The sequence below is a fragment of the Musca domestica genome, unplaced genomic scaffold (genome assembly GCF_030504385.1).
Source record: "Musca domestica strain aabys unplaced genomic scaffold, Musca_domestica.polishedcontigs.V.1.1 35, whole genome shotgun sequence".
Taxonomy (NCBI): Eukaryota; Metazoa; Arthropoda; class Insecta; order Diptera; family Muscidae; genus Musca; species Musca domestica.
In genome coordinates this window covers 6,833,555-6,860,813 of record NW_026712315.1, presented here as the reverse complement: position 1 = coordinate 6,860,813, position 27,259 = coordinate 6,833,555, and the positions used below count along the sequence as shown (strand labels likewise).

General features: G+C 37.2%; 2 protein-coding genes across 3 annotated transcripts in view; one reads left to right on the top strand and one right to left on the bottom strand.

Moving 5' to 3' along the window:
• LOC101899941 (rap guanine nucleotide exchange factor 4) overlaps window positions 1-27,259 on the top strand; it is a 310,188-nt gene that overhangs the window by 69,350 nt on the left and 213,579 nt on the right. Inside the window, exon 1 of one of the 2 annotated variants that reach the window (XM_059125688.1) lies at window positions 14,207-14,357. The exons of the other annotated variant lie outside the window; for it this stretch is intronic. The gene's annotated coding sequence lies outside the window, so the exon portion shown is untranslated. Of the gene's footprint in view, window positions 1-14,206; window positions 14,358-27,259 lie in introns of those variants that run through there. 2 annotated transcript variants of the gene reach the window in all.
• On the bottom strand, window positions 2,971-4,748 carry LOC131803878 (cytochrome P450 6g1-like). The gene is made up of 2 exons (XM_059125689.1): window positions 3,334-4,748; window positions 2,971-3,276 (listed from the first exon to the last, which is right to left on the bottom strand). Exons 1-2 carry the CDS (start codon window positions 4,687-4,689, stop codon window positions 2,998-3,000), a joined length of 1,635 nt encoding a protein of 544 aa, XP_058981672.1. The 5' UTR covers window positions 4,690-4,748; the 3' UTR covers window positions 2,971-2,997.

The window sequence follows — 27,259 nt, the reverse complement described above, 5'->3', positions numbered from 1 at the left end:
AAGACAACAACAGCAACAACAACAACAGGGAAACATGTTGAAGCATACGAAGCGACGATTTGTTGCTTGTCAAAATATGACATTTTTACATCACGTCTGTGGTGTCAATGGCTGTGAGAGAGGAAAAAAAGAGAAATGCAGACAGAGATTTTAAGACAATCACTCAGGCAGGGAGTCAGTCTGGCGGCCCGGCAACAAGTAACAACAACGGGTGGGTGTCACTTTCATAAAGACGAAATTGTCACCGATGAAGCCAAATGTAAACATGATGAACGGCCGACCGGCCTGTGTGACGGACAGACGGCAGTGCGTGCGTGCAGACACACCACGTCAAAAATAATAAAAATCATGGAAATGGGACAAGAACATGAATATTCTCGGAGTAAACAAATATTTTGACAATGGACAAATGAAATGTTTACAAAATGCGGATAAAAATAACAACCATGGAACGGTAGCGGTAGCATTATGACAATATGCCGCTTTGGAGTCAATGAGTGAGACATTAATAACGTTTATGTCACAGACACAGTAGCGGCAGTCGGACACTCCAAACCTACAGACACATTTATTCTCGGAGCGCACTCAAATCCAAACCTATGAACAACAAATAAATCATAATGGGTACCGTCTGCATGAAAATAGAAATACTTATGAGCGGAACATGTGTCCGAAGGTGTCCATGACAAAAGGATGTACATACACATGAATGTGTTGCGAGGATAGAAGGACAGCCAAATAGGACACATAAATCATAAACCATAAATTAAATTAAAAGGGCTGTGTTGGAAGGGGCATGAAGAACCGAAAATTTTCAGAATTTATAGAAATGTATGTAAGGGGAAAAGGTAGAAATCTCCTCTTAAAAAGGAGAAAAAGAATTTCTCCTTTATGGCATAACATATCGTAGATGAGCTAAAGGTCTTCTCAGAGAAGAGAAGAAGATCATTCCACAGAAGAGAGCCTTCTCGTAGAAGAGCAGAAAGTCTTCTCACAGAAGAGCTGAAGGTCTTCTCACAGAAGAGCAGAAGGTCTTCTCACAGAAAATCAGAAGGTCTTATCACAGAAGATCAGAAGGTCTTCTCATAGAAGACAAGAAGGGCTTCTTCTCATAGAAGACGAGAAGATCTTTTCATAGAAGATCAGAAGGTCTTCTTATAGAAAACGTGAATGTGTTCCCATAGAAGACGGGTAGTCTCCTCAAAAAAGACGAAAAAAAGAAAAGAATTTCTCCTTTATGGCATAACATATCGTAGATGAGCTAAAGGTCTTCTCACAGAAGAGAAGAAGGTCTTCTCATGGAACACGAGCAGGTCTTCTCATAGAAGACGAGAAGGTCTTCTCATAGAAGACACCAAGGTCTTCACATAGAAGAAGGTCTTCTCATAGAAGACGAGGAGGTCTTCTCGTAAAAGACGAGAAGGTCTTCTTATAGAAGACGAGAAGGTCTTCTCACGGGGGACGAGGAGGACTTCTCATGGAGGACAAGGAGGACTTCTCATGGAGGACAAGGAGGACTTCTCATAGAAGACGAGAAAGTCTTCTCATGGAACACGAGAAGGTCTTCTCATGGAGGACGAGGAGGACTTCTCATGGAACACGAGAAGGTCTTCTCATAGAACACGAGAAGTTCTTCTCATAGAAGACGAGAAGGTCTTCTCATGGAGGACTTCTCATAGAAGGCGAGAAGGTCTTCTCGTAGAAGACGAGATAGTCTTCTCATAGAAGAGGAAAAGGTCTTCTCATGGAACACGAGAAGGTTTTCTCATAGAGTATGAGAAGGTCCGCTCATTGAAGACCTGAAGGTCTTCTCATCTCTTCTCATAGAAGACCAGTCCAGAAGGTCTTTTCATGGAAGACCAGACCAGAATGTATTCTCATATCCAGACCAGACCGTAAAGGGTCATTGTGATAATCAATCTTTGCAAAACGATCATGAAACCGATTGAAATCCTTGATGAGCGCCGATTTGATTATATCCAGATCAAGAATCAAAAAAGACGGCTTATACAGACCGTATATCCCAACCACTGGAGCTGTGGGGTATTTCACGTTTTCAGATGGAAGCCGAAATTAGTTTTGAATGTCAAAAAATCGATCACATTGCCACTGAAAATACGTCCCGGTACACTTGGCACATTCTTAAAGCGTGCTCAGAATCGAGCAAATTATAACGAAGAATGTTAAGAATGCCTTGAGAAACATTGACCGTCCTCACTTCAGACATTTTGGCAAGTCATTGCTTGGGAGAACTTTTGTGAATAGCATATGAGCGTTATCAGTGAATCAATTTTGAAGAAAGCTACCATCAAGTGGGCATGACATATGGTAATAGTGTGTGTTTCCATTTATTAAATTGTAGAAGATAATCAAAATTAAATTAGATGGGCCAATGCTAGACAATAGTTCTGTTCCAACGCGGGCAACTTTTACCATTTTATGAGCTAACCTTTTTTTAAGGTCCAAAAAGAAGAAAAAAAACACACCAAAAATAGATTCTCTCTTCGAGAAATTTTGACAACTGGGGATCTTGAGTTTTAACGTCTTCTCACAGAAGGCGAGAAGGTCTTCTCATAGAGTATGAGAACGTCTGCTCACAAAGTATGAGAAAGTCTGCTCATAGAAGACCTGAAGGTCTTCTCAGTGTTCTCATAGAAGACAAGAAGGTCGAGAAAGTGTTCTCATAGGAGACAAGAAGGTCTTCTCATAGAGCATGAGAAGATCTGCTCATAGAAGACCTGAAAGTGTTTTTATCTCTTTTCATAGAAGATCAGTCCAGAAGGTCTTCTCATAGAGGACCTAACCAGAATGTCTTCTCATAGAAGGACAGACCAAAAGTTCTTCTCATACAAGACCCGACCAAAAGGTCCTATCATAGGAAACCAGACCATAAGGTCTTATTATAGAAGACCTAACCGATTCTTATATTAATAGGTCTTCATATCCCAAACATTTATTCAACAAATATCCTTACTTAAACATGATTCACCATGAATTTTATTCATCCTTGACAATTTCCAAATGAATTCCACCTTTGACTTGCAAAGCATTCAACTTGGGATCAAATGTTGGTTCCAGCTCCGTGCGATCGCACACCCGAACTAAGTGATCTTTCAAAATATAAAATAGACCAGCCTTCACTTGCATCATGGCCAAACGAGAGCCAATACAATTGTGCGGACCATTGCCAAATGGTAAATAGACCATGGGATTTATCAGCGGCTTATTCTCTGGTGAAAAACGTTCCGGATCGAATTTCTTGGGATTTGACCAATACTGTACAAAATATAAAAAAATTATTTAATATATCGTCAATGCAAAGCTTTAGCTAACCTTGGTGTCATAATGCAGACCAAAGACGGGTATAAAAACCGGCATACCATCGGGTAGGTTAAAATCACAATAGGGTTGCAATGAATACGGCTCCTTTCCCCCTGCTGTGGCATGTTGTCTCTCAAGCACCGCCAATACCGGATACAATCTCAGGGTCTCATTAATCACCATCTCTAGGTAGGTTAATTTGTTCAGGGCCTCATAAGATATTTCGCCATTACCTTCCACAAAAGCTTCCTTGGTCTCTTCCCTCAGTTTCTTTTGCACACTCGTGTCCTTGGCCAATTCCAATAGAGCATTGGACATTGTGGTCGATGAGGTATCAAATCCACCCACCATAAATATACCCGCCTGGGCAATGAGACATTCCATCAGTTGTTCAATATTCCGTTCACCCCTCTGCTCGGCTTCTTGCTTTAGCTTGACAAAGGTGTCAATGATGTCATTACGTTTCTCTCCACCAATGCATGCTTCTCGCTCCCTCACCGCTTGAGTTATGGCACTTCTGAGGAAATGCTCAGTTTCGGGATAGAGAATTTTTGCACCCATAATCCGCGTTAGTTGCGAGGCAAACAAGACAATAATGAAATCAAAAGATCTTCGCCATGTAAAATAATTTAGGAGACGCAGCTGTTTGTAGAAATCTTCTGCAGGATTTGCCAAAGAATTCGATTGGAAGCCAAACACAGTTGTGGCAATCACATCGGTTGTAAAACGGGCACACAGGTCTTTTACTTCCACCTGGAAAACACTCGGCTTGGAGTCTAAGAATTTTACCATATTTTCACCAACTTGTTGGATTAGAGGATACATGTTCTTCAGTTTGCCACTGGTAAAAGTGGGACTCAATTTGGTGCGCATTTCCTTCCACAGCGGATAGTCGGCAAACAGCATCATTTGTCCGCCCAACGGGTCATGGTGATAATCAATCTTTGCAAAACGATCATGAAAACGATCGAAATCCTTGATGAGCACCGATTTGATTATATCCGGATCACGAATTAGCAAAGATGGCTTATAGAGGCCATAAACACCCACAACTGGAGCTGAGGTAAACTTTTCATCATCATAAATTGTTTTCAGATGGAAACCGAAATTAGTTTTGAATGTCAAAAAATCAATGACATTGCCACTGAAAATACGTCCCGGTACACTTGGCACATTCTTAAAGCGGGTCCAGTAGTTAAAATTACGATGATATAAAAAGCTCAGAATCGAGCAAATTATAACGAAGAATGTTAAGAATGCGGTGAGAAACATTGACGTCTTCACTTCAGACACAAAGAAAGAATAAATTTGAACTGTGATCAACCGGCCGGTTGTTTTCGATTTTTGTCGTTTATATTGGCAAGTCATTGTTTGGGAGAACTTTTGGGCATCACATTTGGTTGTTATCAGTGATCAATGTTGTAGACGTAGAATACTGCCACCAAGTGGGCAAAATGTCAGTTTTCATTTATTGGATTATAGAAGATAATCAAAAGTAATTTAGAAGTGTCACGGCTAGATAATAGCCTTGTTCCATTTCATTTTACCATTTTGAAAAATTTTATTAGATAACACTTTTTTAATGTCCAAAATTAAGAGAACAACAAAGAAGATCTGAAGTTTTTCGTCAAAGAAGAGCTGAATATTTTTTTTTCAAAGAAGAACTGATGGTCTTCGTCAAAAAAGAGCTGAAGTTCTTCGTCAAAGAAGAGTTGAAGGTCTTCGTCAGAGAAGAGTTGAAGATCTTCGTCAAAGAAGAGCTGAAGTTCTTCGTCAAAGAAGAACTATAGATCCTCGTGAAAGAAGAGCTGAATGTCTTTGTCAAAGAAGAGCTGAAGGTCTTCGTAATAGAAAAGAGCCGAAGGTCTTCGTCATAGGATAAAACTGAAGGTCTTCGTCATAAAAAAGAGCTGAAAATCTTCGTCATAGAAAAGCTGAAGGTCTTCTCACAGAAAACTGAAGGTCTTCTCACAGAAGAACTAAAAATTCTCTCAGAGAAGAACTGAAGGTCTTCTTTCATAGAAGACGAGTAGGTCTTATTTCATAGAAGACGAGTGGGTCTTCTTTCATAGAAGACGAGTAGATCTTCTCATAGAAGTCGAGAATGTCTTCACACAGAAGACGAGTAGATCTTCCCACAGAAGACAATTAGTCCTCTCACAGAAGAAGAGAAGGTCTTCTCGCAGAAGAAGAGAAGGTCTTCTCACAGGAGACGAGAAGGTGTTCTCATAAAAGACAAGATGGTCTTCTCACATAAGTCGAGAAGGTCTTCTCACAGAAGACTAGAATATCTCCACATAGAAGACGAGAAGGTCCTCTTATAGAACACGAGAAGCTATTTTTTCGTAGAAGACGAGATTTTTTCTCATAGAAGACGAGAAGGTCTTCTTTCATAGAAGATGAGAAAGTCTTCTCGTGTAAAACTTGAAAATCTTCTCATAGAAGACGAGAATGTCGTCTCATAGAAGACTAGAATGTCTTCTCATAAGAGACGAGAAGGTCTTTTTATAGAGGACGAGAAGGTTTTCTCCCATAAAAGACAGAAAGTTTTCTTTTATAGAAGACGAGAAGGTATTTTTTTATAGACAAGCAAGCTGATGATATTCTTGTAAAAGAGCTAGGTGAAGGTCTTCTCATTATTCTTCCTTCTTCCTTAATTTTTGGGGAACTTCCGATTATTTGCAAACATATATGCAAGTTACTGTTACACTGTAATGAGTTACTCAGCTTATGTGGTTCTCAACTCTAGCTGGCAGAAGACTAATGTTTTTGCTTCTATAGAAGGTCTTTTCCATTTAAGAAGGACATATTAAAGTCATATACGTTCGTGAAGAGTTTTGTTAGTCAATCTACAAAAGATTAATAAAGAATTTCAAACATTCGAACAATTTATTTCAATGCGAAAATGTAACCAGTAAAGGAAGTCTTAAAGTCGGGCGGGCCGACTTTATGATACCCCACACCACTTTGCTAATTTAGTGGAGCTCCGCATAACAATTAATCGTTTTAATGGGAGAATTCAACATACACGCTATAATTATATTATATGGGAGCTATAGCTATATCTGAACCGATCTTCATCAAATTTGACATACTAGCTTCTAGACTCAATTCGGTCGTATGTGCCAAATTCCATCCCATTTGGACAAATATTAGACGTTTGGTGCACAACAAAACGTAAATCGGTCGAAGTTTTATATGGGAGTTATATCCAAATCTGAACCGATTTCGATAAAATTTGGCATACTTATTTTCAGGCCTAATTTGGCTGTATGTGCAAAATTTCATACTATTCGGACTGATATTACACATTTGGTGCACAATAAAAAGCAAATCGGACGAAGATATATATGGGAGCTATATCTAAATTTTGACCGATTATCTCCAATTTCAATAGGGTTCGTCCTTGGGCCGAACAAATGATTTGTGCAAAATTTCATCTGGATAGGGCAATAAATGCGAATTGTACTTTGTTTACAAAAATTCATGGACAGACGGACATGCATAAATCGACTCAGAATGTGATTCTCTGCAGATCATCAAAAGAAACTATGCATATTATCAGATTGAACCTTATGCCTGTTACAAACAAATGCACAAAGACATAATACCCTGACAACCTTGTGGTGTAGGGTATAATGAGCAGCAGTTCGGATAAGCTGAACTTTTAATACCCTTACCGCATATTCAAGTGTCTAGAAAGTTTTCAAAAAAAAAAAAAAAATCAGTCGAAAAATAAATGAAAAACTTTATATGGGGGCTATACGAAGACGAGGACCTGCATAAGTTGTAGTAGTAGTTACATAGGCTATACTACTGATCCTTAACTTCAAATACGAAATTTCAAACAATTCTGGTGAATAATGTTGGTAATATGATCAAAATACCGAACTGAGGGAGATACCGTTATTCGTGGGATATACATATGTAAACGTAGACCATCATAGACCATTTTTATACCCTCCACCATACTATGGAGGGTATATTAATTTTGTCATTCCGTTTGTAACTCCTCGAAATATTCATGTCAGACCCAACAAAGTATATATATTCTTTCTGTCTGTCTGTCTGTCTGTCTGTCTGTCTGTCTGTCCGTCTGTCTGTCTGTTGTAATCACGCTATCTTTCGAACAAATTGAGATAGAAGGCTAAAATTTTGCACACATGTATATTTTGCCAGTAGGCAGGTTAAGTTCGTAAATGGCCATGTAGGTCCAAGTTATCATATAGCCCCCTTATAACGGTACCTCTCGATATTCGGTATTTTAATGATTTTAGCGACATTATTCACCGGAATTATTTCAAATGTGGTATTTGAAGTTCGTAATGGATACTAGAGCCTAAGACAGAAAATTATCTGTGCAGGTCCACGTCTTCATATAGTCCCCATATAACGGTACCCCCCGATATTCGGTATTTTGATGATTGTAGCGACATTGTTTACCGGAATCGTTTCAAATTTGGTATTTGAGTTCGTAATGGATACTTCATCCAAAGTCAAAAAATGAGCCATGTAGGTCCACGTCTTCATATAGCCCCCATATAACGGTACCCCCCGATATTCGGAATTTTAATGATTTTAGCGACATTATTTACAGGGATTCTTTCAAATTTCGCATGTAAAGTTCGTAATGGATACTTCAGCCCATGCCAGAAAATTGTCTGTGCAGGACCACGTCTTCGTATAACCCCCATATAACGATACCCCCTATATTCGGTGTTTTGATGATTTTAGCTACTTTATAAACAGATTTTTCTTCAAGTTTCGCATTTAAATATTGTAATAACTTATGACAAAAGTTGCCTATGCAGGTCCACGTCGTCGTATAGGCATTCTGTATTTTTAAGATTTTAACAGAATTTTTAACGGTTTTTTTTGGAAATTGCCAAATTTGTACCAAATGGTGGAGGGTATTAAAAGCTTTTTTACTTGTTTCTTCATTGGTTGTAGTACTCATTGCGAGCCACAAATTTTAAACACGAAATTTGAAACAATTCCGGAGAACAATGGCGCTAAAATCGTATTTTGATGATGAGGTATAACGGGGTGTCGTTATATGGGGCTATACAATATCGTGGACCTATATAAACAATTCTCATCCAGGCAATAAAGTACCCACAAAGAACTCTTTATGAAAAATTTCAGACAATTCCATTGAAAAATGTAGAAGTCGAGGTCTTCTCCCCGAATATCGGGGAGTACCGTTATATGGGGGCTAAACGATATCGTGGGCTGATCTTCGAACTTTACCTGTCTGCAGACAAAATACTGATCTGTGGAAAATTTGAGCTCCCTATCTTACTTCGTTTTGACTTTACGGTGATTACAACAGACGGAAATACGGACGGACAGGGCTATACCGTCTAAGAATTTTACGCTGATCAAGAATACATATACTTAATATACCCTCCATACTATGATTGGTGGAGAATATAAAAATGTTTTTTTTTTTCTTTTCTTTAAAATACCTAGAGTAGAATGAATAATTTACATTAACCCACAAAGCCCACCACCCTAATGTTCATCGAATCCACACACCGTCTGACATCAAAATATGTCACATAGAACACATTGTATCCAAGAAAAACAAAGCAAATCATTTAAATATGTTTAAGTATTTCCGTTTTACTTGCTAGACAACAATACAAATACTCCCATGCCCCACATGAGATTGAGAAGATAGGTAGCTACTCTTTGTTTTTTTAGAATTTCTTGGCTCTCTTTCTATCTCTGTGGGAGAACTTTTCTCCCAACAAGAAAAACTCACGAGCGGAGCAGGCAAACTGATTGATCTTGGGTTTTCACTCTCTGTTTACCTTTTTGTTTATGCGATGTGGTGCGTTGTGCTGTGCTGCTCCACAAATAATCTCTGAATTTGACACCACGCTTGTTGTCTAGTTAGATGGCTGGCTGACTGTTTGTCTGCCCGTCTACCTATCTGTGTATCTGGTTCGCCTTTTCCGTCCATGTGCATGCATGCCTACACACTAAATGAGATACTTTTGTATCTTTGTTTTTTTCTTCTTCTTCTCCTCATTGCTGTTATTAGTTGTTGAATATCTTTTGTTGTCTTCCTTCTTTGGACTGTTGTTAGTGTTGTTGTTGTTGTTGTTGGCGTTGCTTTATTTCGGGTCTTTCTTGTTGCTGATTTCGTGCATTCTGATCGTTTAATACCAACTCAACGCTGTAACTTAACACAACGGTGCGGCTGGCTGTTGGTCGATCGGTCGTTCGTCTTTTGCTCTTCGGAATCGGTCTGAAATTTACGTAAATTGTTTTTTTTTTTAACGAAGAACGAAGACTTCGTGTGCGGTTTGAAGAAGATCATCGTTGCGATCGTGCATTTGAATCGGTTTTACGTTGAATCGCGTTACGTGTTACATTAAAAGTCGTTATGTGGTTTCTGGAGTGATTATTATTGTTGTTAGTGTTTTTGTTGTTGTTGTTGTTGTTTTATAGCAACAATACCTTATTATATTGTGGTAATGCAATTTGTTTGTCTTCGTTGTTTGTAGATGGTCGTCACCACGATCTGACTTTCAAATGTGTGCGTGGGTATTCCTTTGGCCCGTTCGTTCATTTCTGGCTCAAGATGCGTGCCTATTTCTTTTTCGTCTTTTTTTTGCGATTAGTATAAACAAAGTTTATCGTGGAACCAGATGAAAGCTGAACCGGTGGTGCCGTTCAATGTAAATCGGTTGTAAAGTGCCGGTCTATGACAATAATAAACATTTTACACATCATGGTAGAAGAGGAAAAGAGAGTGAGCGAAAGAGAGTAAAAACCCCATAGAGAAAGGAGTTGCTGGTGTGTGGGTTTTCTGGTCTTTTAGCAGGAACCAACAGCAGCAACCATCGAAACCAACGTTCAACCAACTTTTCAAATGCGCGGGCGTTATGCGTTTAATTTACGTCTCGCGTGTCACTTATTATGTCGTCGTCGTCGTCGCCGTAGCCCAACTTAACTAAGAAAATTTATCACAAAAACAAAACATGACAACAAAAAACTGTCGACTGGATAATTTTCTTCAGTGAATATTTTTTTCTTATACCAGAAATCAGAGAAAAAATTAAATAAATCATTTTTTAATGATTTTAAATAAGCGGTACAACATCAACAACAAATAATTAGTGCAAATGCCATGATGTGGGCAAACAAAACTAATTGATTTTCAAAAAAGCATGTTTGTGGTGATTATAAATTAATTGCTGGTTAAATAAATAAATGCGATAATGTTTTGTTTGAAATCAATTGGAAGTGAAATCTAATTACAGGGTCACTGTTTTTTGTAAAAGCAATCAAAGTGGAAATATTTACTTAGAATTTATTTTTATTAAATCAAAAATCAACAGCAAAAAAAGTTGCAAAGGGTCGAAGTTTTTATACCCTGACATATTTTCAAAATCTATAGGTTAGATATACGAAAAAATTAGGAAAAAACACAAAAATACCAAAAATCAAGTTGTATAATTTATAATGTCTATACATAAATATGGGCCTACATATCTTATTTTCAATAGCAAACAATGCCAGTATCAATTTCGAAAAAAAAAATTGGAAAAATTCGGACAAATATATGAAAAATACCAAACTTCAGAAAAAAAAAAAAAAACAAGTAATATAGTATCAGTCGGTTTTGCCGACAGATTTATACTCCCAGCCTTGAGTAATGATTATTCAAACTGTTGACTCTTTATGGAGGAGGTTCCGAAGCAGTTGGCCAATATTGACCAATTCGTATCTGACCTAAGACTGATAAAATATTACAACGCGCCAGATTTAAAATATATCGACTACTTTCTATACATTATAGGGTGAGATAAAAAAAATAAACTGCAATAAAGTCGAACGCCATAATTTTTATTTATTTTTTTTTTAATTTTATTGAATGAAAGCAAAAAATATTTAGATTTGTTCGAATTGGTCAGCTTTGGCACAAATTATGGCCTCCACAAGGCCAATGACACCGTTACACGCTGCCCGAATATTGCTCTGCGGTATTTTGGCCCTTTCTCGGCGAAGTGCTTGCTTGAGGTGATCGACACTTTGGTCACTTGCTTTCCAAAATACTCCAGACACAATAGTTCCACGGATTGGTATCCGAAGATTTGGGTGGCCATTGTGCGCTGGAAATGAAGCGAGGAACCTCATTTTGTATCCATTCTTGGGTGGCACGTGCTAAGTGCGTTGGTGCTGAGTCTTGTTGGAATGCGGCCAAAATGTTTGCGTGTCCAAGGCTTTAATACACACTCCAGAATATTTTCGCGATAATATTCGGCATTTATTCTGATGCCACGGGCGATTAATACGATCGGAGAGCGACCCTCGGCTGTTATGGCGGCCCACACCACACCATCACCATGGCCGGCGTTTGAGTTCTGGTGGCCAACCGAAAGTGCCCATTTTCAAACTGCTGGACAACGAATGTTTTCTCATCGGAGAAAACCAAATTCGGCAGTTCACCACTTTCGGCCAAGCGAAGCAACTCTTTAGCTCTTTTGAATGCATTTTCTTTCAGTTGCAGTGTAAGTTCTTGCACTTTTTGGAATTTCAATGGCTTTACAACGAGCTCATTTTTCAATATTTGCCGAATGGAATATTGCGAAATGTTCTGCTCACGACCCATTTTTCGGCCACTGCAACAGATGTCGGCTGAGTGGATTAGAAATAACAGCAGTCTGAAATTGGTTGCAGTTTTGTTCATCTCACCCTGTATATGAGATATATAGATGAGGTACCAGAAGGGGTTGCCAGATATATATCAGAGAACCGGCTGATTATTTCGGATTTTATGAACGTTTTGGTTATTCATCTTCATAACAGATTTTGTGTTGATGAAAATATTGAGATTTGCTAAGTTTGAATGGAATCGGTTTTAATTTCGCGTTTAACGAGCTTCATGGATATTCAAAAATTTTAATCCTTCTGAGGGAGGTACCAGAAGGAGTGAACCGATATATTCCATCTTCACACCAGACCTTGGGTTAATGAAAATTTTGTGATATATGTAATTTAGAGACAATCGGACTCTTATGTCACATTTTTTAAGAGTTATAATTATTCAAAACACACCTAGATCAACTCCAAATATCCTGAAAACATTTGGTTTTCTCCGATGAGAAAACATACGTAGTCCAGCACTTTGTAAATTAACAAAATGATCGTGTTTACTTGACAAAGAGGTCAGCTACAAATGTGCACCTTCGGTTGGCCACAAGAACTCAAGCTCCGGCCATGGTGATGGTGTGGGCCGCCATAACAGCCGACGATCGCTCTCCGCTCGTATTAATTGACCGTGGTACAGAATAAATGCCAAATATTATCGCAAAAATATTCTGGAGGATTTATTAAAGGCTTGGAAATGCAAATATCAGCACGGGCCACCCAAGAAGGGTTACAGATTAGGTTCCTCGCTTTACTTCCAGCGCACAATGGCAACCAAAATCTCCGGATGTTGGCACTAAAAAATACCAAAATCTCGATCACCTCCAGCTAGCTCTTCGCCGGAAATGGGCCAGAATACTGCAGAGTAACATTCGGGCAAGGTGTGACTGTTTCATTGGCCGTTTGATTCTAATAAAATTAAAAAAAAAAATGTAAAAATTATGGCGTTTGACTTTGTTGCAGTTTTGTTATCTCACACTGAATGGGTGCTAAACCGAAACGCGATGACCCATATTTGGTTCAAATGATTTTACAGGTATCCCAAAGGCCTGAATCAAATTTATTTGTTCTTTATTAAATTTTTGGAATAATAGAGCGGAGGTCATTTGTGTATGGTTAAGGCTATATATTTAATGGACCCTTAACATAAAATTGGGACTGGCAACCCAAAATCCTTTCGGAAATTTCCATCACCTCCACTCGAAATTTGCCACATACCCTCCCAACCATGATCCGAAAATAGTCACACAGATCAATCAATCGATCTAAATCGGGGAAAATCGATTGCTTGCTAGCTCAACAACACTAGTCACATAACAAGAACCCCAAATTTTAGAAACTTTAAAATAACAGATTTGACTAAATTTTAAATTTTCCTATGGTGTATGAGAATCTCGTAACATAACTCTGTTATTAATTACAGATTGCTAATTATGAGTAATCGATTTTGCAACAACAAACAGAAATACCATTTCATATTTCCAAATAATCAATTTAATTATCTCTTGAAACAGTGGTAATTGATTTCTGAAAAAAAAAAAAAAACATATCTGTAAATGATAAATGCAATTATCAAAAGGAAGAATAGTAACGACATTCGATTTGCTCATATAAGTAATTTCCAAATCATTTCAAAATATTTACAACATCAACAAAATAATAAATGTTGCCGATGATGGTGGTAGTGGTGGTGGTGATATTTTTGCAGCTGTCTGCCGATAACGGTGCGGTGCATTCATTCATCTGATAAATTGATGGACATTAAATCGAAAGGAAAACCGCAACAAATGTTTGGGTAAATTTTGGTTGCATGAAAAAGAGTGTGCGAAAAAAAGAACTTACAAAATAAACCGGAAGTAAATATTTACCCAGATGTGTAAATAGCAAAAGAGAGGGCGATATAATAAATACATGCCTATTATATGTCAGTGATATACGTTGTTCTACAGCAACATGCGACACACATGCAAATAAAGAGAATTATCAAAACACACAAATTCAAATTAATTGGAAAAGTTTACCATATAAACAACAATCATCATCATCATCAACATAGCTACACACGGATGATGACTGATGCAAATTCCAGTGAAATTCGTAATTTGTAAAGTGTGTGTGTATGTGTGTGTGTGTCTATTAGTGTGTCCAAATCGGTAAATAATAATAAATGTGTAAATAAATTTAAATTACCTTTATTCACATTTGAAACACCACCACACATTTGCTTTCTAATATTTACATTGAGTGCGCGCCGCCTCTCTGACCGACCGTCCTTCTGCATCATCGAGAGACCAACCGACAAAAAAAAAATCAATGAAAAACGATTAAAATATCACTTTGACTTTCCACAGTTGGTTTATTTTCAATTAAAGGTATGTAAATAATATTTAAAAAAAAATATGTGGTATTAAAATGTTTTCGATGTTTTCAATGGAATCAATTCAAATAGAGAATTAACAAGTAAAAAAAACATTAAGTTCGGCCGGGCCAAACTTTTAATGCCCTCCACCTTAGGGTAAAGGAAACATTAGAAGAAATGTGGCAAAAACCATTAAAATGCCGAATATCGGGAGGTACCGTTATATGGGGGCTATACCAAATCGTGGACCTACACATGCAATGTTTCGCTAACGGAGCTAGAACCCATTATGACCTACAAATACCAATTTTCAAACAAGTACGTGAAAAAATGTGGCAAAAATCATCAAATAACCGAATATCGGGAGGAACCGTTATATGGGGGCTACATCAAAAAGTGGACCTATAATTACAATGACTCGCCACACGAACTAGGACCCATTATGATCTACAACTACCAATTTTCAGAGAAATTCGTGAAAAAATGTGTCAAAAATCATTAAGATACCGAATATTGGAAGGTACCGTTATGTGGGGACTATACCAAAACGTGGACCTATACATACAATGTTTCGCCACACGAACTAGGACCCATTATGACCCACAAATACTAATTTTTAGACAAATCCGTGAAAAAAGTAGCAAAAAAATTAAAATACCGAATATCGGGAGGAGGGGGCTCTACCAAAGCGTGGATCTATACATACAATGTTCCGTCACCGGACCTAGAACCTATTATGACCTAGAAATACTAATTCTTGGACAAATCCTTAGAAAAATGTGACTAAAATAATCAAAATACCGAATATCGGGAGGTACCTTTTATGCGGACTATACCAAAACGTGGACCCATACATGCAATGTTTTGCCACGCGCACAGGACCCATTATGACCTACAAGTACCAATTTTCAGACAAATTCGTGAAAAAGTGTGGCATAAATCATCAAAATACCGAATATCGGGAAGTGCCGTTACATGGGGACTATACCAGAACGTGGACCGATATATCTCATTTTCAATACCAACCATCGTAGACACAATACAAATTGCTCTGCTAAATTTTGGCGCTCTACGTCAAATAATGTGGGCTGTAGCGTGATTTCAACAGACAGACGGACAGACATCGTTAAATCGACTTAGAATTTTATGCTGATTATGAATATAAATACTATATGGGGTCTATGACGAATATTTAAGGATGTTACAAACGGAATGACAAAGTTAATATACCCTCCTTTCCAAGGTGGAGGGTATAAGAATGAGGGAAAACTAAGTTAAAATGCCGACAGATGTAGACCCTCAGCCAATGTTCGTTTATTTAAAAATATTTTGATTTCTGTTATGATAATACAAATTGTTGACTCTCTATGGAGTAGGTTCTGAAGGAATGGTCTAATAATGTCCATTTCATATCGGAACTAAATATATGATATAAATATTGTGGACTAGGTTTATACCATTCAACTACATCCTTCGCAAATATATATCATATTCAGAACATATCTTGTGTTAGCAAAAAAAGTTTAGTAAGTGTAAAATTTGAAGAAAGTTGGATGCTTATTTCGCTTTCTTTGAAAGTTTTGTTTTTTGTTTTAAATCTTAAGCCCTATATGGGGGAGGTACCAGAAGAAATAATCCGATCTTTACCATCCTTACAACAGATCTTGTGTTGATGAAAATATTGAGACGACCAAACTTTGAAGAGAAGGGGATGTTAATTTCACATTTTATGAGCTTCGTGGGTTTTCAAAACGTTGACCCTTTGTGGAGGAGGTACCAGAACGAATGGCTTAATATATCCCATCTACACAGGCGCTTCGCGGATTTTCAAAATGTTTACCCTTTATGGGGGAGGGATCAGAAGGAATAGACCGATCTCTACCATCTTTTAAAAAGGTATTTTGCTTTTGGAAGTATTAAGATGTACAAAGTTTGAATAGAATCGGATGTGAATTTCGCATTTTATGAGCTTCGTGAATTTTCAAAATGTTGACAATTTGTGGGCGAGGTATCAGAAAGTGTTGCCCGATATTGCTCATCACGGAAGTCAATATAAGTTTGAATATCCTCCACCATTTGAAACTAATTTGAAAATTCTCAAAAACAATAAAATCTGATAAAATTCTTTTAAAATGTTAAAAGTACCGAATGTAGCTATTATATTAATGTCTATACGACGACGTGGAATTGCATAGGTATCTTTTGTCATAAGCTATTACAACCGGGAGGTACTGTCTTAAGCTGTAGTATCCATTACGAACTTCACATACCAAATGTAAAACATTTCCGGTTAATAATAATATCGCTAAAATAATCAAAATACCGAATATCGGTAGGTACAGTTATATGGAGGCTATACGAAGACGTGGACCTGCGCAGACAATTTTCTGTCATAGGCTGTAGCATCCATTACGACCATCAAATACCAAATTTTAAAAAAATCTGATGAATATTGTCGCTAAAATCATCAAAATACCGAATATCGGGAGGTACCGTTACATGAGCGCTATACGAAGACGTGGACCTGCGCAGAGAATTTTCTGTCATAGATTGTAGCATCCATTGCGAACATCAGATACCAAATTTGAAAAAAATGTGGACCTACATGGCCATGACCATTGTATGGAGGGTATAAAATAAATACGAGCCTCCGAAAAATACCATTCTAAATACAATTTTCAAATTTATACATATTTTTTTAAATAATCAAATACGTGAAAAACTAATTTGAAATTGAGTTTTCCTCTGGCATTAACATTCGTATATTTATAGAGAAACATTCATTTGAACAATATATATTTTTATAAGCTTGGTTTACAATAATTTCGCACACCTAACAAAAGCATTGAACAAATTTAATATTTCTATAGGCCCAAATATAAAGCAATCATTTCTAACCCTCTCCAGTATTCAAACGAAATTTGTTTCCCATACTTCTCGCCGATATCGATAATATAATTAATATTTAATGAAATTACCTGAAAGCTGATATTAATTATTCAACAGAATAATGTGGCCATAATCACCTAAGAAGAGAAAAAAAAAACAGAAAAATGAAAACAAACAAACACCACCTCAAAAAAAGAAAAAAATAACTGAGGCAACGACATTCCATTCAACTTTCAAAGATGAACAAAATATGAAACTGGTTTCGAATATAAAAATTAACTAATTATTAATGAAAATTATTTGCTAATTTGAAATTTGGCAACGATCCACACCCCTTCCCCAATCAACTCATTTGCGATTGATAGCCTTCCTCATTATTTATCTATCAAAAAATCGAAAGAAACCAATCATGTAAATCTTTGCAGCTAGTATCGTAAACCATTTAATTTATTGGCTACCTCATTAATGCCGCACAAAAAAAAAAAATCAAATTCAAAATTATTGTTTAATTAATATGCCCAATAAAGACTTCCGAATTAAAAATAGTCCAACAAATTGTGGCTCTATGGTGCGAATATTTGTCTAACGGAAAAAACGGGCGTTAGTTGATAAGCCACGTTCCGAGCAACAAATTTGAAATAAAAATAAACAAACAACTTTAAATGCAAATTAGCCAGCTTGTCACCAACTATAATGATAACAACAACAAAAACAATCGCAATTTCGTTAGACCAAAATAGTTCGACAGAGGTAATAAAACTGGCGCATTGGACAACAATTGAGACAGTATCATGGGGAAATATTATGACAGGTTTCAGGGAGATATATTTTGTGTGAAATAGTCTTTTCTACCCATGATAATTCTATATAAAAAAGACCCCTGACGTTCAAATTAAAAGCACCCACGAATTTTTCAAAATTTCCTAATTTTATCCATTGACGACTTCTTGAAAGTTCTCTATTCAGAGGAGGAATATAAGACATTTTTAACTATAGAAGACCTCTTGAGGCATTTATAGAAGACCTCTTGAAACATTTGTTATCTATAGAAACCCTCTTGAGGGTCTTCTATCCAATATTCTATCCTGTAGAAAGCCTTCCATTTTTGGACGACTTTTAAAAAGACTCATATCCACAACTGCAGAAGAAGACCTGAAGAAGGTTTTCTACCATAGAAAACCTGAAGAAGATCATCTACCGACAGAATACCTGCAGAAGGTCTTCTATCCATAGAAGACCTGTAGAAGGTCTTCTTTCCATAGAAGACCTGTAGAAGGTCTTCTTTTCATAGAAGACCTGAAGAAGGTCTTCTTTGCATAGAAGACCTGAAAAAGGTCTTCTTTGCATGGAATACCTGAAGAAGGTCTTCTTTGCATGGAATACCTGAAGAAGGTCTTCTTTGCATAGTATACCTGTAGAAGGTCTTCTTTCCACAGAAGATCATTTTATCTAAAGAAGACCTGAAAAATGGAAGACCGGTGGAAGGATTCTATCCATAGAATAACTGTGGACGGCCTTCTTGCCATAGAAGACTTGCAGAAGGTCTTTCATCCATAGAAGCCCTGTAAAGTCTTCTATTCATAGAAGACCTTTGGAAGGTCTTTTTTTCAAAGAAGACCTGAATGAGTTATTCTATCCATGGAAGGTCTGAATAAGGTCTTCTATCCATAAAAGACCTCTAGAAATTCTTCGTTCCATAGAAGACCTATAGAAGTTCTTTCTTCATACAAGACCTGCAGAAGACCTGAAGAAGGTCTTCTTTCCATAAAACACCTGAAGAAGGCTTTCTTTCCATAGAAGACCTGAAGAAGGTCTTCTTTCCATAAAAGACCTGAAGGAGGCTTTCTTTCCATAGAAGACCTGAAGAAGGTCTTCTTTCCACAGAAGGTCTTCTTTTCATAGAAGACCTGAAGAGGGACTTCTTTCCATAGAAAACTTGTAGAAGGTCTTCTATCCATAGAAGACCTGTAGAAGGTATCCTTTCGAAGAAAACCTGTAAAAGAAAGCCCTGAAGAAGGACTTCTGAAAGTTGAAAATCTGCTATCCATAGAATACCTCGGGAAGGTTTGTTATCCATAGAAAACCTGTTGAAGGTCTTCTTTACATAGAAGACTTTTTGAAGATCTTCTTGCCACAGAAGTCCTGTTGGAGATCTTCTATCCATAAAATACATATAGGAGGACTTCTATACAAGACAAAGTAATGCTGTCTTTAGAAGACCTGAAGACCTTCTATTCAAAGAAAGCCTTTTAAAGACTATTCCTTTCTTTCCATAGAAGACCTCTTGGAGGTTGTTTATCCATAAAAACCTATAGAAGTTCTTCTGACCATAGAACATATTTTGGAGAGTTTTTAATCAGAGAAGACCTTTTGAAGGTCTTTGATCTCTAGAAGACCAATTGAAGACTTTCTCTTCGAAAACGACTTTTTGATGGTTTCCTATCCATAGAAGACCTCTGGTAGATCTTCTGTAAACAGAATACCTCTTGTTGAATTTTAATCTATAAAATACATTCTGAAGATAGAAAACCTCTTAAGAATCTGTTATTAAGAAAAACCCCTGCCGAAGATGTGCAATCCACAGAAGATCCGTGGAAGCTTTTCTATCTATAAAACAAAAATTCTGTTTAGAATATTCCAACCAAAAAATTTCTTTAATTCTATTTTTTATCCAATTTATTTTTATATACCTGTTTTTTTCATCGGATTCACCTCTATCCAATTATTCTCCAAAATATTTCCTTATACTGTCGACAATATAGCGAATCTCTTTCAAATTCAGATTCATTTTTGCACAAATCACTCACCAATTAATTTATGCAAACTTTTGTAGCAAAATTCAGACAATTTATGAAACACACAATGGCGTGTGATACAATTAAAATCATCATAAGTTGCCCGCCGAACACAAGCAGCCATGGCGTATGACATCTCAGGGAGATTGCCGGAATGATAACTCACCAAATAAGGAAATAAACGTCAGCTCTAATAATAACAGAAAATATATACATTTTGATCCCATTTAAGGTAAACAAAATTGACAGATTCATTGGAGGTTATTTGAGGAGGTTGAGGAGCCGTCGAAATCAAAAACAAAAGCCATCAGCCAGTCATTACCGTCTTGAGCTGACTTCAAGTTGTTGGCGGCAGTGGCGTCGTCAACAACGACACCTCCGCATATTTTTCTGCAATTTGTTGTGTTGGCCATAATTGTATGTAAATACATATTCAAAGAGTCATCTTCTTCTTCTTCCTACTCTGTCGGAATAACAAAAAAAGATTATTAACCTTTGCTGACTTGAAGAAAAGTTAAAAGAAAAACACATTTGCACAGTGCGATCCCATGTTGGCCATGCAGGGCAGGAGCAAACAAATGTAACCATATGGAAGTCGAAGTCACCGTATTAGCTGGCGATAGTTGCAAGCAATGTTGATGTTGTGGTTGTTGTTGCTATTATTGTGGTGGGATGTATGCTCTCTTGGCCAAGTTTGCATGATGGTATGACGATATGACGACGCTAACAGCCAACAGCAGATAATATTTCATTTGCATTTCCCCAAGGCATAGCCAGCCAGCTAGTCAGCCAGCCAGCCAATTGGATGCTGTAACAAAGCCAATGAACTCTTTCATCACATTCTCAGTTTTCTATGAGCAGCGAGCCTTTGGCACTCGTCGTCAGCTGCTGCTGCTTGACTGGCGGTATTCAATTCAGTAGTCCGCATTAAATTCCTTAGTCATTTTGTTAGAAAGTTGTTTCCATGGTTTTACTATGCAAACGGAGGGGAGGGAGGTGTATCGAAATTGTCTTCTTTTATTGATTTCCAAAAACATTTTCACATCGATATGGTCTCAGAAGGTCAGATGACGGAGAGCAGCCAATATTGAAATTTCTATTGTGAATTTTATTGCAGTTGTTTATCTGTTTGAATTTTGTGTTCTCCATTTTTTTATGGTCATAATATTTAAATTGGCTGCTACTTTTGTTCTTTATGGCCAAAATTTTGAATGTTTACCATAGAAGAGAAGAAAAGACAGATTGTTTCATTTAATACTGAGTAATCGAAAGTGAAACATCTGGCGCCACCTGTTGTGTGTTTTGATTTTTATACCCTCCACCATTGTATGGAGGGTATATTAAGTTTGTCATTCCGTTTGCAACACCTCGAAATATACACTTTAGACCCCACAAAGAATGTATATTCTTGATCAGCAAAAAATTCTATACCGATTTAGCGATGTTCGTCCGTCTGTCCGTCTGTGGAAATCATTCTAGCTCCCGAACGAATTGAAGTAGATTGATAAAATATTACTTAAATGTATATTATGTCTGCTGGACTTTTGGTATTGAAAATGTAGGTCCACGTTTTGGTATAGTCCCCATATAACGGTACCTCCGGATATACGGTTCTTTGTTGACTTTAGCTACATTACTCACCAGAATTCTTTTAAATTTGGTATTTGAAGTTTGAAATGAATGCTACAGCCTATTACAGAAAATTGTCGGTGCAGGTTCACGCCTTCGTATAGCTCCCATATAACGGTAACCCCCGATATTCAGTATTTTGCTGATTTTAGTGACATTATTCTCCGATTTTTTTTAAGTTTTGCATTTGAATAATGTAATGGATTATGACAAAAGTTACCTATGGAGGTTCATGTCGTCGTATAGACCCTAATGTAACAGCTGCATTCGGTATTTTTAAGATTTTAACAGAATTTTTAACGGATTTTATTATTTTTGAGAATTGCCAAATTTGTTCAAATAATGGAGGGTATTCGAAGTTCGGCCCGGCCGAACTTACGCCTTTTTTTCTTGTTTTAGTGCAACCTGGCGCTGATTTGTCGAACAAATTTAAAAATATCAAATCATTAAAAAAAGAACTTTGAAATTTAAAAAAAAAATATTTATTTTATCTTTACAGGGTGAGATAAAAAAGTGCAACAAAGTCACAAACCATATTTTTTACAATTTTTTTAAAAAATTTTTAATAAAAGTAAAAAATGTCGGAAATAGCATAAAGTTTTTAAATAAGTTTAGATTTGTCCGAATTGGTCACCTTTGGCACGAATTATGGCCTTCAAACGGCCAATGAAATCGTCATACTCTGCCCGAATGTTGCTCTGCGGTTTTTTGGCCTATTCCCGGCGAAGCGCTTGCTTGAGGTGATCGACACTTTGGTATTTTTTAGTGCCAACCTTGCTTTCCAAAATACTCCAGACACAATAGTCCAACGGATTGTTAACCGGAGATTTAGGTGGCCAATGTGCGCTGGAAATGAATCGAGGAACCTCATTTGGTAACCATTTTTGAGTGGCGCGTGCTGAGTGCGATGGTGCTGAAGTGCTGTTGGAATGTTCAATGTCTGCGACCAACATGTTTGTGTGCTCAAGGCTTTAGTACACCCTCCAGAATATTTTCGCGATAATATTCGGCATTTATTCTGATGCCACGATCGATTAATCCGAGCGGAGATCGAACATCGGCTGTTATGGCGGCCCACACCAACACCATGGCCGGCGCTTGAGCTCTGGCGGCCAACTGAAGGTGCACATTTTTAGCTGACCTCTTTGGCAAGTAAACACGATCATTTTGTATGTTTACAAACTGCTGGACAACGAATGTTTTCTGGTCGGAGAAAACCAAATTCGGCAGTTCACCACTTTCGGCCAAGCGAAGCAACTCGTTAGCTCTTTTGTGTCTATTTTCTTTCAGTTGCAGTGTAAGTTCTTGCACTTTTTGGAATTTCAATAGGTTTACCCCGAGCTGATTTTTCAATATTTGCCGAATGGAATATTGCGATATGTTCAGCTTATGAGCCATCTTTCGGCCACTACGACACTGGTGTCGATCAAGTCGCTTCTTTACTTTTCGAACCATTTCTGTTGATGTTAACTTTTTTCCGCTACTTCCTTGACGTCGAGCTACGCTACCAGTATCACGGTCCGGCAACGAGCGATGGTGCGATACACAAAAGATTTATTCACATTTAAATGCTGGAGTGCTCTAACGACAGCCACTTTCAGTTCTCCAGCCAAATATAAAGAAATCACATTATCACGCTTGAATTCCGTCACGAATAACTTTGTTTCTGGAAAGTTCTCACCAAAATACTTTTGTACGCTTGTAAACAATATAATGAGCTGTCACTACAATAATTTTAGTAGCTGTCGGACGGGTGGCTTAGAAATGACAGCAGTCTGAAGTTGGTTGCAGTTTTTCATCTCAACCTGTATCTTAATAAAATAGTAAAGTAATTGACTGTCTCAGAGATTCATCAACGCCCAAACGAACAGGCTGAAGCTAAAATCTTGAAATTTTGTGAAAGGGTCAATCTTGGTGCGAAGGGGTCAGATAGGACTGGGTTTTCCGAAATTCAAACTAGAACGGAAATTTGGTTGAAGGTCACTTTGGTCCAAAATTGTCAGATAAGGCTTAGTTTTTTTTTTTTTTAAATTCCTACTAGATGGGTACGAACAGTATTAAAAGGGCTGAAACTAGAATCTTGAAATTTTGGGTTGAATTTCTCGAAATGTCTGCCTGGATCTGGGAGGTTTTGGAAAGATGTACTGTAATTTTACAATGAGAACTAAATAGTAACAAGTTAAAAAGCAGTAAGTTCGGCCGGGCCGAACTTTGAATACCCTCCACAATTTGGAACGAAAAAAAAAATAAAATTCTTAAAAAATTCTGGTTAATTTTCAAAATACCGAATAGTGCCGTTATATTGGGGTCTATACGACATGGACCTACATAGGCATTGTTTGCCATTAGCTATTACCACATTCAAATTCGAAACTTTAAATAAACGGTGAATAATGTAGCTAAAATCATAAAAATATCGTATATAGGGTACCTCCCTCCCTCCCAATTATATCGGAGCTGTACCAGCATAGACAATTTTCTGTCACAGGCATAGCATCAATTACTAACGTCAAATACGACATCTCAAACAATTTCGGTGGGTATTATACCTAAACTCGTCAAAATACCATTACGAACTCTAAATACGTAATTTGAAACAATTCCGGTGAATAATGGCGCTAAAATCATCAATATACCGAATTTTGGGAGGTACCGTTATATGGGGGTTATGCGAAGACATGAACCTGCACAGACAATTTTCTGTCAAAGGCTGTAGTATCAATTTCGAGCTTCAAATACCAAAGTTGAAACAATTCCGGTGAATAATGTCGCTAAAATCATCAAAATACCGAAAATCGGGAGGTACCGTTATATGGGGGCAATATGAAAACGTGGACCTACATGCCCCATTTACGAACTTAACCTGCCTACTAGCAAAATAAACATGTGTGCAAAATTTTAGCCTTCTATCTCAATTCGTTCGAAAGATAGCGTGATTACAACAGACAGACACACAGACAGACAGACACACAGACAGACAGACACACAGACAGACAGACATACAGACAGACACACAGACAGGCGGACATGGCTAAATCGTCGTTAGATTTTACGCTGATCAAAAACATATATACTTTGTTGGGTCTAAGATCATTATTTCGATAAGTTACAAATGGAATGACAAAATGAATATACCCTCCATAGTGTTGTGGAGGGTATAATAAATATGGTATTAGGTGAAGGAATGGAGCTGAGCTTCTGAAATCTGTCACTGTTGGCGTCCCATATTAGTTCCTAAATGCTACTAATTTTAGATCATTATTGATGTATATTTTGGATATGCGTACTATATGTTACTAAGTTTGTTACTGGGACAGAGCTATTGAGGTTAGTTGTTGGTTTCTTAGGTTTATATATGGATACGTTGAATTCTACTATAGTTTCGTTATGGTTACGGTAGTTTCATTATTGTTATGGCAGAAAATCCAAATTCAATTGGTATATACGCCAAAGGTTATGGCGTATACTCCAAAAGATTGGTTTGACAAGCTGTTTTATAGGGTTATGGTTATGGCACGTCTACTTGAACCCTTAGACATTATTTTTCACATTTCATATAACATTGTTGAAATTTTGTCCTAGAATTACCCAGAATTGAGGTGAATCATAAAGTCCGCATTCAAAGTAATCATTTTTACAAAGGCATGCTAACCCAATCGCTCAAAAGTCATACAAACTTACATACATATGTACATTCACACGAATGTGCGTAGGTATGGACGCGTGTTAAAACCAATATTTTTTGTCGAAAAAAACAATCAACAAGTCAATGACTATTGTCTGAAGCCAACTTGTGGGTGGTAGACAAAAACAATGTAATAAAATGGAAGCTATCTTTAAGATAGGCTACAGACCACCAGTTGGTATTGTTGTTGTTGAAATGTGTTACTGAAAAGTCCTACTGCATTTGTTATCACGGCCTAGTCATTCATTCATTGCAAGATAAACATACATAGTATATTATTTTATTGGGACATTACTATTAATTAACAAGTAAGCAAAGGCTATAGTCGTGCGGGGCCGACCATGTGATACCCTACAACACTATAGTATGTTAGAAGCCCCCTCATGTCGAAGATTTCGCTTTTGAAATCATGTCACGGAGCACTGCCCAGATATTACTCCTATTAATTTGACCAGCGACATTTGCCCAATATTTACGCACTCCGTCGTCCTGTTTGTTGTTGTGGTGTTGGTTCAATGTCTGCTACCAACATGTTTGTGTGCTCAAGGCTTTTGTACACCCTCCAGAATATTTTCGCGATAATATTCGGCATTTATTCTGTATCTCCAAATTTAGACTCATCAAGATGATTTGTTTGTCTACGATATTTGGCAATATTAGTCAACGAACGAGTTCGCCTTTTGTGTATTTCGGATATGGCCTGTAAGAAATATTGGTATTTTTTTCACACAAAAGTAGTGGTCCATTCTACCCGCTGTCCTAAACTCTAACTTCATGCGAGATCGTGTTCTTTGGTTTCTACTTGTGAGCTTCATAACGGCTGTAGAATTGGAAATATTCTTAGTTGTTGGTCCATTTCCACCCCTAAATATATTGCGGACATCTTTGAAAACAATCGGCCCAGCCCTTCTGAGCATAACCCTACCCTTGTGAAAATTTTCGTGAGTATCGGACGATAATTGCAATCTGTATGACCCCAACCCTAACCCCTAACCTGTGTTGTAAGGCAAAAAATATTACAAAATGTACATTTCTATATATAAATCAAATTGAAAAAATTGCATGCGATAAAAAAATATGAAAAATAAAAATATGCCACAAAATACTAAAAAATCTATATTTTCATCATTATTGGCATCCTTTTATGCGATTTTTTAGATTTTATACTTTTATGCCAAGAGGGCATTCTAAATTGATAGAACTTGTCATTCTGGAGATATAAGCATTCTAGCTAACATCCCCTTCCTTTGTATATTCACAATGTATATATTTCGCTGTATATATCCGATATATTTACTATCGGCATCTAGGTAACGTTCAGAATTGAACTTCTCGCTTATTTGTGATTTCGCCGGGATTGAAAATATTCTTGGTTTAACAGAAAATTTGACTTTTATTTAACTCAAATGTTATGGTCTATTTCAACCACTGAATATTACCCGATGAACATCAAAATTGGAAGGCTTTTGCTCAGCCTCATGCTAAATTGCGACCTGTAGAGCAACTGCAAAATCAGAAAATGTTTCAGTTTTTGGTCCATTTGAACTCCTAAATATTATGCGATCATCTTCAAAACAATAGGCTTCTAGTCTGGCTCTAGGCCCACCTCCATTCTAAATTTCGTGAAGATCGGGCCATAATTGCGACCTGTAGAGTGATTACAAATTAACACGGACAGACGGACGGACGGACATACATAGCTAGATCGACTCAGCTCGGCGTGATAGGAAGATCCATATATACATTCCTATGTGGGAAACCAATATTTCGAGGTGTTACATAATTTGTGACCCCATCAAACTTATAATACCCCCCACACATAGTATTGTAGGGTATAAATATTATCTATATATATTTTTCTTTGAATTGCAATTTCAATTAGTATTTAAAGTTTCATTAAATTTGTTATGGGAAATT

Bases quoted from the DNA above. Each gene is read 5' to 3' on its own strand.
- LOC131803878 (XM_059125689.1), bottom strand. From the start codon at position 4,689: ATGACTTGCCAATATAAACGACAAAAATCGAAAACAACCGGCCGGTTG. The intron at 3,277-3,333 runs GTTAGCTAAAGC...TATTTTGTACAG, and splicing joins GTCTGCATTATGACACCAAG to TATTGGTCAAATCCCAAGAA.